This window comes from Serinus canaria, chromosome 18 (assembly GCF_022539315.1).
Source record: "Serinus canaria isolate serCan28SL12 chromosome 18, serCan2020, whole genome shotgun sequence".
Classification (NCBI taxonomy): Eukaryota; Metazoa; Chordata; class Aves; order Passeriformes; family Fringillidae; genus Serinus; species Serinus canaria.
Genome location: NC_066331.1, coordinates 8,877,301 through 8,892,280, shown reverse-complemented (window position 1 = coordinate 8,892,280; position 14,980 = coordinate 8,877,301). Strand labels below are relative to the sequence as shown.

The window sequence follows — 14,980 nt, the reverse complement described above, 5'->3', positions numbered from 1 at the left end:
TCATGTCACTGTACCCTGTGGTGTTCTGCTTGTTGGGACCTGTCACACCTTTCTGCCATGTGTTAGAAAGTAGCAAGACTGTTTTTTCCTCCCTCCCTTGGTGAGTGCTCTGCTTACAGAGAGCACTACTTTGAGTCATATCATTCTTTTCTGGTGGCTAAAATGATCAGATCCACTTGATTCTGTAAGTTTGTGGTGTGAAAAGACAATGAGTGTGTGTGAGGTTTTATTAAACTGTCATAAAGCAGAACTACATAATGCTGAATGTTACCTCTCTGTCCTCCATTTAAATTCAGTTCTGTACCTCTACTTAATTAGCATCCTTCCTGTGTTCAGCGAGGAGGTTTTTGGTGATCTTCTCTCATTCTGTCTTTCATGCTGAAGTCCAAATTTTACCATCTCCCCTTAAATGCTTTGTCCTCCTGTTGTGGCATATAGCTTAGCAGATTTCCTTTGATAAATGCTTTTATTTTGGAGGTGAAGTCGATTAAAATCTTCTTTGCACAGAACTAAAATAATCTTTTTTTCTCCTTAGTGAATTTGCAGAGCTCTCCTGGTGCCTCCCTTACTCTGCAGGTTTGAGACAGATCAGTGAGAGCTGCCCAGGCCTGTCCCAGCAAGCACTACCTGTAGAGGTTAATTTTAATATAAAAATTAATTCATCCAACAGCTATTGAAGAGACATTCATTGAGTGCTGTCATGTCTTGGATGACAAATCCAATTTGTTTGCATAAACCTGTTAGCAGCAATTGGCTCCACTGAAGGGGCTGAGTAGATCTGAAGAGGCTCTGGTTTATCTTTGGTATAGACAGAAGAAAATGAGATTATATTCCTGATTACATGCAGCTGTTGATTGTCCAACATCAGTTGATTTTTATATGTCCAGAGGAATATTTTCATGAACTAGTCTTAATTATTCTGGTCAGCTGATTTTTTTTTTTAATATTCAGTTCCCTTTTACTGCAAACTATTATCAAACTACCAAGTCTTGTACATTCTTCTCCAGCATGTGGAAAATGTAACTCTGAATTAAGGCTACCCAATATAGATACTTATAAAAACATTTCTAGATTTCACTTCAGGAAATTGTCATTAGAGGTTTTTAAAAGTAATTTATAAGTATATTAAAGTTATATATATATAATTCACAAATAACAAATTAATAAACAACAAGTCACTTTTATTTATATAATATATAATATATCATATAAATAAAATTGATTGTTTATTAATTCATTTTATGAATTTTATTAATTATATATAATATATCAATAATTTATTATTTTCAATAACCTTCTCTCTTGATTTGGAGAGTAGAAACTAAAGGAGCAGTTGTGTGAAGGTTTTGTCAAGTGGTGACCCTGGAGTATGTCTAGAGGAAAAAATATGATTCCTTTTTTTGCACTGGGGAATATGAAAATTCTTTCTCTGACCATGTGAGAGTATTATTTTTATATTTTTGGTTCTTTCCATGTGTATCCAGATCTGCTGGAATTCAGCTGTGTCTTTGCTTTTTATTAGGCAGCTTCCTTACAGATCTTTTTTAATTTGGTATTTCTGAAAAAAACCACAGAGCATTTTCAAAGTCACGATGTCAGCCTAGGTCTGTTCTACATTTAATCAAATACCCCAAATGGGAAACAGCCCAACTGACACGATTTTGTAATTAAATTTGTGTTTAAAATGGCCTCCACATGCCAATAACACCATCAAATGATTGTGATTACTGGAGTTTGATATTCATGGAAATCTGACTGTAATGTGTTTCATTCATGTAAACATATTTCATTTTTAAAACTATGTCTGAAGCATAAAATGTTAAAAAATCGAGATTCCCTCCTCCTGGTGTTCAGACATTCTGCTGAGGTGAGAACTATTGCAATCCAATCAGACTTGGTGAAGCTACAGACAAAAGAAATTGGTATCTCTTCAATGATATTTACTTGGAATTTTCCCCAAAATGTCATGCTCAAACTTCATGAATTCAGACATGTGCCAACATCTTTTTAAACCTTCCTGTGTTGTGATGCTCAGCTGGGCTGCTCTGATTACACCATGACTTCTTGTTTTTAATAGAAATTCACTCAAGAAAATTCAGACTTCCTTGGTTTTTGATTACTCTCTTTTTATGTGCTGAAAATAAACATGTAATTTTCCAAATCCACATCCTTTTGTGGACTTTGGACTTGAACTAAGGTCAAGTAGAATGTGTAACAGGTGTTCTTAAAAATGGATTGCTCCAAGATAGAAGCATCTGTGGAAATGGATATTCATCTGACCTAAAGGCTTCTTTGGGGAGTCAGCAACATCAACATATTTTATAATTTCTAAAACATGTTTTAAATACACCAGGGTGTATTTTGTATATTTACACCTAATGCAAATTACCTCACAGGTGTCATGTTTTGAAGAACAATTTCCTCCCTTGGAAATGAATGGAAGAGGAAACACATTTTACCACCTTCTTCCTGCAGTATATACTTTTGGGAAGATTTGAAATAAAAATATTTCTTTAGTTTATTTTTCCTTTTAAATTGCATTAAATTGTAATCACAAAATCTTTCTTAAAGGAAATTACTGCATAAAGTTACTACAATAAAAATAATTGAAGTAGGGTTTGGAGACAGCAGAGGTGACATCTGCCTTTCCTTGGGACAAAAGATGTGGGCTTCATGAACTAAAGCTGCTCTTAAACATTCAGGACAAGGTAACTCTTATTAAATAACTCTTATAAGAGTTATTTAATACAGTTTATTTATAATAAAAAAATAACTTTCATTAGCTTTTTATTTTCAGATTTTCCGTCTGTGGGTTCTCATAAAGAGGCATATTGGGGAAAAAGGTGTTGTGCCCTTGAGATAATCCTCCCTCTTTTCCTTGTTATTTGGATAATCTTTCTTTTCACTGAACCTTATCTAGGATCAGATGTTATCATTTTTCTAATTACAGCATCACTAAGTACTTAATGACATTCTCTTCAAGGAGGTTTACATCATTCTGTCATATTTCTAAAATGAAACAGAACACTGCACACTCTTCCTCAGAATGTAGAATCAGGTTCTGTACTTTGTATAACCTTTGAAAGTTGCATTTCTTTTGTACAGAAAAGCCATGGATTTTTTTCATGCTAAAATGCATATTTTTTCAATAGCTGTTTCAATAATAAAGTTCCTTAAGAGAAGATACATTACATGAGGAGCTCCTGGGTGTGTTTGTACATCCAGTGCCCACTGCCTTGTGGAGAGTTCATGCATTTGCCTGTCTTTGTTCATTTCCTCTTCTTTTAAAACAAGAGTGGAAAATATTGGGATAAAATTGAAGACCAATGATTTTTTCATCCTCATTTCCTCTTTAGTACAAGGGGTGGGTTCTGACTTATTCAAGGCTGCCCCTTGAATAAGGAAGATTGTTTGTGGTAAAGGAAGCTGTAGTGATTAAAAACTCAAAAACACCACATCTGCAGAAAACGCCTTGGTTTTAATTATTGCCAACTCATTACAACTTTGTTTCCTCTCACCCACTTCCTTTTCCACTTCAATGTGCAAGGCAAAACATAAAACTCTAAAATGATGAAACTGAGGAACATCTCCACCTGAATGTTGCATCCCAGAACCACTGGTGAAAGTTGGACTAAGTCCTGATGTGTCTGTCTGGGTACAGAGCACTGGGCTTTGCACAGGTCAGACACAGGACTGAAATTCTCTTTTTTCACCTCCCAGGACCCTTCTGTACCTCACAGGACTAGAGGTGGCTCTGAGCAGGATTTGGCAATGTGTGTAGAAATCCTGCCCAGTTCCTCTGAACGTGAGCATAACTCTGAATTTACTGAATGTGCTCGTTGGATTTTTATTGCCAGGGTGCTGTCACCTGGAGAACCTCAGAGTTATTTTCACTGTTGTTATTTGTACTGTTTTAGTTGAATCATATTCCTGTTGTACTGCCTTATAGTTCCCTAACTCCTGAAGATATTTTCAATGCAGTGGCATAAAGAACATGGCTGTGACATTCATTCTGATAATGTTATTTAGGTACAATTCATTAACTCCACTCCTAATTGTGTGAAGTGGTGGAGTTATTACAGAAGAGAGATTCAGTGCCTAAATACAGACCAATAATGCCATTTTTACTCCTGCCTGAGACCATCTAGGCAGGACTGGCAGATGCTGGAGGCTTTTGGTGGAGCAGTAGATGAAGCAGCGCTGTATGGCCACAAACTGATCCCGTATTTGGCCACTTCTTCCCCACAGAGCTCACTTGAAGCCCTTTTTGTTTTTAAAATTTACTTGTGTTGCCTTTCAGTGTAGGTAATTGTTGGTACTTAAGATAAATCCCCTATTTTGTGCTCTTCCTATCACTGCTTCTTGTTGTCATAAAGGATAAATTCTTTTATATTTTTTCCAGAGACACCAATGCTGGTTGCAATTAAATAAAAAGCTGAATGAGCCCTAAGTTACCTTTAATACATTAAAAAAGTAATTATCTGTCTAGAAAGCAAATTACCTCATTGCTGTGGTAGCAGAAAGGATTGTCATGATTTTCTGTCCTGATGAGAGTTTTACTTTTTCCTGAACTGCCATGGTCCTTTGCTATGAGCCAGAAATTTCTGTTATTCATTGTTCATGGTACTGTTTCCTACACAAGTAATATTAATATTGCATTTCAGCAAGTTTCCAGTTGGAATAAGAAGTCTATTGCATTTATTGGATATATTGCACAGTTTAATCTAGGTACAGGTATGCCACACTCCAGCTTTGTAATAATAAAAACAAACTTATCTAATTAGATCAAAAATTAAAACTTGGATGAACTTTATTTTTGCATAGAAACAGATACTCAAAATACTGAAAAGAATATTTCTAATGCAGAGTTTCTTGGAAGGAATGGGTGTGATATAGGCCAGAGAGATTTTTATCAAAGTATTTTAAATGTTATGAGAGAAGCAACAATGAAAAACTTTTCACTTCAATTTGAAAGCTCTAAGGAAATATTCAGTGAATATAAAACCTCTGTGAGGCATGGAGGAAATGGAACCAGTGTGCAGTTGCTTGTGCTGCCCCACCTTACACAGGGGAGCTGGAGGAAGCTGTTTGTGCTCTAAATAATCTGATTTTCATTGTGTGAAAGAAGCTGGTTACATGAGCTGGGCTTTGCAGATGCTGAATCAAAGGCTCAGCTTGGTGGTGTTTATCTTGCAGCACAAGTCAGAAATCCCAGTCACGTGTCAGAGTCCCATGGGGAGGGAATGGCACAGCTGAAGTGCACAAGGGTGGGGGATTTGCTGAGCTGAGGATCTAGAAATAAACTTGATTGCATCGTGGCAATTTTCACATTGGTCTGTAAAACAAATTTCTTAAGTGATATAAAAGTGGCTTTGAGTGGTGCTGGGTCTGCAAATGAGAGGAAAGCAGCTCTTATGGCAGAGGGGAGTGCAAACACAGCACTTCCTACAGCAGTTAATTGTGTTAATGAGCTTGCAGCTATTCTCCTGTTGTGCTGCAAAATTACATTTCCAAAGATTGTGCTCCAAATTATGGCTAAATTCAATGTAACCTATTGATTTTTCTCACTGCAATACCAGTAATTCCTAAATAACAACTTCATTTGATGAGGATTTTTTCCTCATCAATTTTTTTTTTTTCAGTTCCGAAAAGCTCAAAGCATTTTAAGCCCTACACTACAGTAAGTACAGTTTGGTGAGCCAAAATTCAGAGAAGTAAATTGGAGCATGCAATGGAATTATCTGTGTGGCCAGATGGAAGAAGGAGGGAATTTTAGCTAAGACTCAAAGTCAAACTCTAGAAATTACAAACAGTGATGTATAATCCAGAAAAGAGCTGTCAGGATCCCATTTAATGGCACTTCTGCTGTCTGCCTTCACCTCTTCTCATGTGTGTGCAGATAATTGATCAAACCTGGGCAGTTTTCTCTTCAAGTGTGAGGAGTTGGGATTTGAACCAGTTGTTTTTTTGACTTCAGGGAATTACAGTCCTTTAGCTCAGCACCTGGATTCAGCATTTACTTTAGTTTGCCTAAATTACCCACAACATTTATGAAATTATTAGTCTGCTCAGAAATTAATATAAGAATGTGAAACTCTGTCCTCTGTTTCCAATTTAAATTTCAGGCTGCCAGGAAAGAGATGACTGCACTTCCTACTTGGCTGTAATTGAGAAACAGGTTTTCAGAAAAACAAATCTGAAATTCTCCTTTTTAATCTCTCATCTTTTCAAAGTTTTTTTGTATTCTGCATCTGTTCAGCTTCACTGTGACTCTTTAAATAAAGAAACTAAGTTTCCATCTTGTGCTGTTATAGAATAGCTTGAGATATAAAATAAAGGTAATTTTTCCCTTTTACCTTTTATGCAGAGTTTTGTAAAATGTCTTTGTAAGTTAGAAAAACCTAGGATATGTAAGAGAAGGCTAATGAGGGCTTGATTAATGAATACTAGAAAGAGTTCAATTTTTCAATAAATACCATCCTTGCAGCACAGGATAGGTGTACATCTGACATGACTTTTGCAGGTTTTTATTTCTGTGGTGTGCTGTAAAAACATCTCTATGAACTCTTCTAATTCAGTTTAAAAGAATTTTAGCTTAACCTTCTGAAAATGTCTTAGTATTACTTAGCTGTAATGTGAGGGTTAAGTTAGGATGAGAACTGAAGTTTTCCACAGTTATTTGTTGTTGTCATTGAGGAAACATTTCCTAGTTCAGAGACATTCTGGTTTATTCTTCTGGGATGAGCAAATAACATTTTCTTTTTCTCCATGCTTGTTATTTTGATTATATTTAATCATATTCTAAATTGTGAGGTTTCATTGCCAGCAGTCCCCCAGCAAAATCTTCTCATGGTGTTTTTGTTCCCACATCAAAAGTATTCACAACTGCACATGCAGAGCTCTGGCCTGGCCGCTCACATCCCTCTGCAGTTTAAAGCTCTGCAAACAAAGATACCTGCAAGATTTATGAATGCTTAGGGTGGAAAATAAACCAAGGGAGTTTCTCTCCTGTTTTTGAACAGAACATGATTCTCAGAAATTAGTGTTCAGAAACACTAAAACCCTGTGGTGTTAGTTCTCAGTGGACAAACACATCCTCAGTGGGAAGCACCTGAAAAATCAGGAAGAGAAATGGAGTTACAGCATGATGGGAATGCAGCAGTTGGTATAAAACAGTTTATACTTTAATAATTAAATCCTGTGGTACCCTGAAGGTTTTGTGTAGACTGCAGACTTCAGGAGGAGCAAACAGCAGAGTTCTGTCCAGTCACACTCCTGGGGTTCTCTCAGCTTTTTCCTTGTCTAATCAGAGATCTGTGAACAGTTCAGTGAAATTTCCATGAAATTGCATTAATATGTGTCTGTGCATATATGTGATCCTGCTGATATTCCTTGATACATACTGGAAGCTTTCTGAACACCTACTGGCATAATCATATTAAAGTTCATATTTAACCTGTACAGCCAGAGAACAGTATTGGATTAGGAGATACTGCTCACAGGGGTGTACAGTGCTTCAGTGACCAAATCCAAATGAGGTGTCTACACTGTTCTGCCATGAACAAAACAAATCAGAATATGATGGGGATTTTGCTTATTTTGTATAAATTAAAAGTAATGGGGGTATTATAGGTTATGGGACTGTTGGCAGGATGGTCTGGTGTTACTCAAGTTCCAATTTTCATTTGCTGGAGTAACTTTTGGTTGGAATTTTGCATTCTAGATATCTGCCTCTGGAAAATTTCCTTTGAAAATTTCAACCAAAATGGTTCCAATATTCCCAAGAATGATGTTATTGTGAAGATACTCCTCAGTGTTTCCTAGAGACCTTTAAAGTCTGTAACTATTTAACATTTGAACAGAGCAACTGCACCATTTTACCTAATGAACCTTGAAGGGGGCTAGTAAGGACTGTGGAGATAATCTTAATTCCTGGAGTTGCCATGTTCTGAATGTTTATTTTGTGATGCTGTTTTGTTGCCACGTGGGTGTACAGAGTCTAACCTAGGGGATTTGTGTAATTCTGCTTCAGATTATTGGTTGCCAAGTCAGAAGAGAGCCAGTGGACTCCACTGAACGATACACTCGCTGGATCAATAACCTCAGCCAGGAGCAGCTCCTTACACAGGTATCTCTGCTCCAGCAGGGTCTGAAATTACAGCAGGAAGCACCATAACAGCTTCATTGGGATGGACTTTTTTCAGTCATAAGCAATACTTGATAGTTTATTAAGGTTATCAGATTTAAACATAGTTTGTTCCAGAGAAGCCAAGGCTATGGTGCAGGTGATGATTACAGAACAATGACCTCACCCTGAGTGAGAGTGAAGCTTTCAGGTGTGGAGTGAGCCCTACAGGTCTCACTGCTGCCTGTGTTACCTACATATGCTTTCATGTTCTAAAATGATGGTTTTCTTTTCAAAAAGTGGATTTCAGTACAAAAGGGGGGAAAAAAATCTTTCATGAGAATGGTTCTTCTCCCACCCAAGGTACTGACCACTCCTGTATCTGTTTAAGTTTTGCTTGGGATCATTTTATAGCAGCAGTTCTTCAGGCATTAAACATTGGGCTCATTATACATTGTTTGTAAGTGAGATGCATCTTGTGCAACTGAAGATGACAGTTTTTGGCATAAAGAACAGTTGTTTCATTAGGCAGGAGGCCAATGCTGAACTAAAATAGAGACTAAAAGAGACTTTGGCAAAAACAAGTTAAGCTGTGGAAGAAATCAATCCAGCTTGTGGAGGAATGTTGTACAGAATATAAGAAATCTAATGGATGGTTTGCAGAAAACATCCCAGCAGGCTTTGAGATCCAAGTATTTGGGTTTGGGGTTTGGGATGCTGTGTTAGAAAGACATTTGGTTTTGATTTCCTTGAATTTAAGTGGTTGAAAAGATTAACATATCCTTATTTGTTAGACTTCATTATAAACTCTGTTATGTTCCCCTAACTCCAAAAAAACACTGACAGGCCCTGCTCTGGTCATTGTAACACAAGGAGTAATCTACAGAGCCTGTTTTAAAATCACCAGTGGTATTACAGCTCCCTGTAATTCACCAAGGCAGAGTAATTACAGAAGAAGTTACCCAAGGAATATTTGGATTTGCCTGTGAGTGTGGCATTAGAAAAAACCAGATTTAAACCAGTGTATTTATCTGACAGCATCTGGATCACTGTTCTGGTGAAAAGAAAGAAAACCTTGAGGATGCAAAAGCTTGTCCTACACAATCTGAAGTGTTTCATCTAAATGGCCACTTGGTCTTTGATCAATTAGGTGGAAAATTAAAACAAATATTCTGATTTTGAGATTATGCAAAAAAACCCAAAACCTCATTTTAAATAAGATGGGAATCAATGTGTTCTGGAAGAGATTATTTAATATTGTGTTTCCAACAGTAGGATGCAAATATGATGACCTGGGAAGTCCCTTGCAATCTTACATGCTACTAATACCTCTTAAAGCCTTAATAAATGCATTATTTTTACATATCATTTAGAGTCACACGATTTACAGGTAGATTAGCAGTTTTGGACCATACATTGGGTTTGGAACCAGCAGAACTTGTGGTATTTAATGAGTTTAACAAGATGAGCTTTATAGATTCACACTATTTGTGTGTTCCTCATCATTTTTATCATGCTACCTGTTCTCCACCAAGCTGAATGCAGAAACAGAAGTTCTTCAAAGACAGCAGATTTCTGAGAATTCCATGAGTGTCTGAAGTTCTGGAGAAATTGTGCTGCTCCAGCTCCAGCTCACATGTTGTTAAGCACCACAGGCTCCCTTGGAGGGAGATTTTAGGTGCCCAATGATCAGACTTGAGCTGTGACATGAGCCTGGGGCACCTTGTCTTTTCCAGCTTTGGAGCTAAAAGAGATTCTTGGTTTCTGTGAGCACGTGGCACTTCTGCTTTTGCTTTTTCTTACTTAAAACAGTGTGGGACAGAGGAGGAATTGGGAGTAAAAGCCATTTCAGCTGTACTCTAATAATTTAATCTGAGTATGAATCAATTATCTAAGGCCCCACTCACCATATGCTTTATTTTGTGTGTATGTGTTTTTTTAAACTCTCTTCAGTACCTATACCCCAAAAAATCTATAATGATGGCCCTGTGCTAATGGATTTGTAGAATCTCTGAGAGGAGCAGTCCTTGAGGGAATTGAGGAAAATTTGCTTTAATTTACAGCACATTGTCTGCAGCAGATTCCTGTAGTGAAAGCACATTTAGCTTTTTTTTTAGCTCTCTGTCCGCAGTGCCCAGCTCTTTCCAGTCACTTCTGCTGCATTTCCTCACCATGCACATGCAGATTCTTTGTGCTGGGAATGGGGAAACCAAGGGACCAATTCCAACAGGAAAAAGAGCCAATTGTCAAGATGATGTTGTTTATCAAAATGTTTATGTTATTGATCAAATAATTTCCTCTGGCCCTGGATTGCTCTGCTGGGCAGTGCCCAAAGCCAGGTTTGGGAGGCAGATATTTTGGGAAGTGCCTTCAGACACCTCTGTGCTGGATGCTGGTTTTTTGTTTGGTTTTTTTTTTTTCCTTAAGTCAATACCAGATTTTTGGATCAAATATCTATCCCCAGTCCTCATGCTGAGAGGATCTTTCAATACAAAATGCTGCCAGCATTTTAACTTTTCCCTTAGCCCTGGCCTCTTGATGCTTACTCATCCATTAAATGTTTCTCTAAACAATTATACTGTAACATTCCAAAGATACTTTATGGTATGCGTGAAATTTCAGAATATATACCCCAGAGAGAGTGGTGGGAGTGAGAAAATACAAAGAGAGCATGATAATGAAAAAAGCTACTTTTTAAAAGATCAATATTTGCCTGTTCAATGTTATCTTCTGCACAAATGACAGGTGAGCAAACCACACTTTTATGAGTATCCTGATATAAACCTTAAATACATGTGTTCTGGAAGACTTGCTCTTTCTGGCCAAGAGTAAAAAAAAACAAATAAAAAAAGGATAATTGTAACTGTTCAGTAAATGCAGATCACAGTGACAGGTACAGGAAGAAAATGAGCAAACAAATTAAGAGAACTGACTGTTTTGATGTTGAAGTAAGTGGGAAAAAATGTAGATTAAAACTAATCCAGTGGGATATCTGAGTCCAAATTGTGCTTGTGAATGTGCCTGAGGTTTGATCGTGCAGCCCTTCTTTTACACTGGAAATGTTTACTGGGCTGTGTAAGTGAAAAGTTCTGAATGGTTTTAAGGTTGGATTAATTGCACAAATATTTATGCAAGTCATTTTTCAGGACTGGAAGTAAAAGAGCTGAGTTCATGTCCACAGCTGTTAAATCACTGCTTTAGGTTAGTTTAGTCTCTCAGCCTGTGAAGTATTCTGGTCAGCCTGAAGCACAATCCCACCTCCCCTACCATTTTTCCTCTCAAAGACAAGACATTTCCACCCCTTCACGTGGTTTTTGTCTTAGGAAGCAGGCAGCAAACTCAGAGTGACTCCTGAGGAGACTCCTGCCAAAAGGAAGGGCCTGTGGTGATAAGGCTGGACTGGAGATAAATAACTCATGTAGATAAATAACTGTCTGAAAAAGCCACAGTGATTCTGGGTGACTGGGTCTGTATGACTTCCTGCTGGACTTTGCAGGTTATCTTGGAGCTCTTGGTGTTGGATAAATCTGGAAACTGTCCCAGGTGATTTGTAGTTCTCAGCAACAATCTCTGCCAACCACCTGACAGAAGAGCAATAATTAACATTTCATGGCATATATGTCCCTGTTACATTTCACTGACAGCTTTAAAAACTGTGCTTTGCTAATTACTAAGTCTTCCTTTATTAGAGTGTAATTAATATTTAATAAATGCTACAAATCAGCATTTACTACAGATGCTCAATTTGGAAATAGTTCCAGCATTGTGGTGGAGTCAGAGCATGCAGTTTATTTTAAAGGCAAGAAGGACCTGACAGCATGACTGGACCTTTTCTTTCCATAAATTCAGTGCACTCAATATTGCATTATCATCATGTGGCTCAATAGGGAACTTCTCAGTGGTCAGAATCTGGTAGGAGTAGATTGCAAGTAGGATGAATTTTCCAGGTGGACCAGGGATTGAATATCTCTGGCTTACAGCAGCTGGTTTTTGTCTACCTGCAGACAGAAAATTCCCCTTTATTAGTGCTTGGGCTGGCTGTCCATGTGTCACAACTGCAATAATAATCAAGGCAGCAATCTGACAGTGGATGTGTGCAATGCCTGTTGTCTGGTTATGTGAGTAAAGGCAAAAACTGGCCAGAGGGAAAGGCTTTCTTACTTAAGAATGAATAAAACATGAAAAGGCTGATTGAAATCCCCTCCACCCTCCCCCTCCCTCCCTCCCTCCCTCCCCCCATCTTTGCCACTGTTAATGGCTCACTTGTGTTTGTTGTCTTTCAATAAAAAGATACTCAACACTTGGGATGTTTTTTGATCAGTGTTTCCTCTTCCTTGACCCATATTATCTAAAAATGTGGCATTAATAGTCAAACCCTGATGTTTTTCTGCTGAGTGAAAAAGCCAAAGTTGCTGGTTATTAGAGCAGATTCCAGCAGTAATCTGGGATGGGTATTTGTATGGGATTGAGCCTGGACCATATTAAAAAAAAAAAAAAAACAAACCCAACTGGCTGCTTCCTTTTGTGGTTGGCTGATCCTTGTTCTCCTCTGGAGGAGAATGAACCAAAGTTTCACAAGCTTGACAGTGTTTATATTTACATGTGAAAATACATGTCAAAGGGTTCATGGAATTCTAGAAAGTTTAATGAGAAGTGGCTTAGCCACATCTGTGAACTCAAAGCACAATTAGAACTTCCCAGTGAGGCTTTATGAAAAGGCAGCTCAGGGTCACATATTTTGAACTTAGAAACAGGTTTGCTGGAATTCAGAAATGTATACAGCTTGTGCTTTGTGTGTGTGCAGTTTTGCATGAGTTTAAAGGTGTCCCATAGGGGAAGGAGTGTTAAATAACTTGTATTTTTCCTCTTCATATCTTGCCTGATAATTTGCATGATTAAACAAGGCTGGAATGTGGCTCATAATACATGATAATGTTAAAATGGAACAGAAATATTGTAATATGGTATAAAAGGGTCTTGTGATTACAATAAGTTTGACTTTATTCCAAAATGTTCTTGGTGAATGCAGCATTACAGCATGACGGATCCTTGTATGGCACAGAAAGCCTGATATGATTTTGATGGACATAGAAATGAAACTGGTAGGAAACAGCTATTTCTGTGGCAGCTACAATTTGTTCCAGCTGATGATATTTTCTTGTATTTTTAGTAATTAATGAGACCAATTAGGAATGCAACAGATTTGCATCCTAACTGCCATTTTGATAGATATTTGATGTAGGAGATGGACAGGTAATGCCAAGTGTAAAGGAAAACTGTCCAGGACTGAATTTTCAGGAATGCATAATTTGCCTTCCAAGTTACTATTGACATATATGTCTCCTCAATACTTTTGAAAATTACTTTGAAAAATAGGGCAGGCTGTTAAAATAAATTGAAGACAATTTGTTCATTTCGAGCTGAGTTAAGGACATGGATGGAACTAACTAATAACTTCCAGTTTCTGAGTGCTCCACTTAGCTCTTGTTTGATCTGCCTTGATGTGCTTGTGCTGACTTCCAAATAAACAACCCTTAAACTTCACTTTGAGCTTCAATGTCACTGCCTTTTTTCCCTCTTTTTGAGGGACAAAATCCAGTCTTGATTTTAAAGTAATGGATAGGATTTTGAAGTAACCCTAAATTTTTTTTCCTTTCAGAACAAAAAGCCCACTCCAAACAGACATTTCCAACTCAGTGATGTTTATTTTTCAGTTGCTTGTCCATATGTGAGAGCACAGAGCTGATACACCCTTCACTTCTGCAATTTGCTTTCTTTGTATTTGAAAATCAAAGTGCTGATTCCAAGAAAGAAGGGAAATATTTTTACTGTGGCTTCTATTGTAATAAAAAATATGGATTTCAAACATATTTTATCTGCAATGCAACTCCCTCTTGTAGCCTTATGCCTAGGAGAAAACATTTCTTTGTCTCTTGTAACTGCACACTGAACAGCTTTTCACTGTTTTAAAAATTGTGTGTGAGCAGGAATTAAGCCCATTCTATTTGATCTGTCACACTCAAGATTTTGTTCCTTAAAACTTTTTTATACTGACTTCACCCTGCCTTGTTTGACATTTTTCTACACGGTAGTTGTTGCTTTTCTGATTTTTTAACTGCTTAAGGAAGCTGAGTTTTCAAATATTTACATCCACCATATCCTCTCACAATATTAACAATATATGTTATACTGTTGTGTTTGAATTCATATTTTTCCTTTCTGTGTTGTAAAAAAACCAGATTCATTGTCCAATCTGACAACTTTGGAGTATAAGAATCCAGATTTAATGAGGAATTCAGTTTTTTTGTATTTTTTTTCCTTAGTACAAGTGTGACAAACAGGACATGGGATTTTTATTCTGTTTTTAGAGTCTTGGCCAAATGGACTGTGATTAGAATTTCTTGAGCTGAAATTGTGCAAATAAATTACAGAGATCTTTTCAGTGCATTAGTTTGGATCAATGTAGCTGTCAACAGCATGTCCTTCTTCATAAAAAATGGATATTTTCTGTGCATTTGTGGCAATTTCATCATCCTAAATGTGAGCAGCAGATCCAGTTCCAATGATGCCTTAAAGAATCTTGAAATGAAAGAAGAAATATCAGTATTGGAGGTAGAATAAAGGCTGGTCTATGTTGGAGGCCTTCAAGGGGCAGATTTGGAAAATGCATGGGGTGAATACAGTTTGAGAAATTCAGCAAATCAGATAACTGACAGAAATCCCCAGTTAGAGACAGAAGTGGTGAGGTAATTCAACCCTTTCTGAATCCTCCCCCTTTAGATAGGAACTAAACTCTCTTTATGAAAATGTGTCCCCAAGAGCTGGCTTCAGCCTTGGCTCAAGAGAGGAAAGGGA

General features: G+C 37.4%; 1 protein-coding gene across 3 annotated transcripts in view; it reads left to right on the top strand.

The window, feature by feature from the left end:
- B3GNTL1 (UDP-GlcNAc:betaGal beta-1,3-N-acetylglucosaminyltransferase like 1) overlaps nt 1–14,980 on the top strand; it is a 106,318-nt gene that overhangs the window by 21,598 nt on the left and 69,740 nt on the right. For 2 of the 3 annotated variants that reach the window (XM_030232880.2, XM_050981410.1), the window contains exon 6: nt 8,033–8,128. The exons of the other annotated variant lie outside the window; for it this stretch is intronic. In XM_030232880.2, the coding sequence (XP_030088740.1) occupies nt 8,033–8,128 (96 nt within the window). The remainder of the gene's footprint in view (nt 1–8,032; nt 8,129–14,980) is intronic. 3 annotated transcript variants of the gene reach the window in all.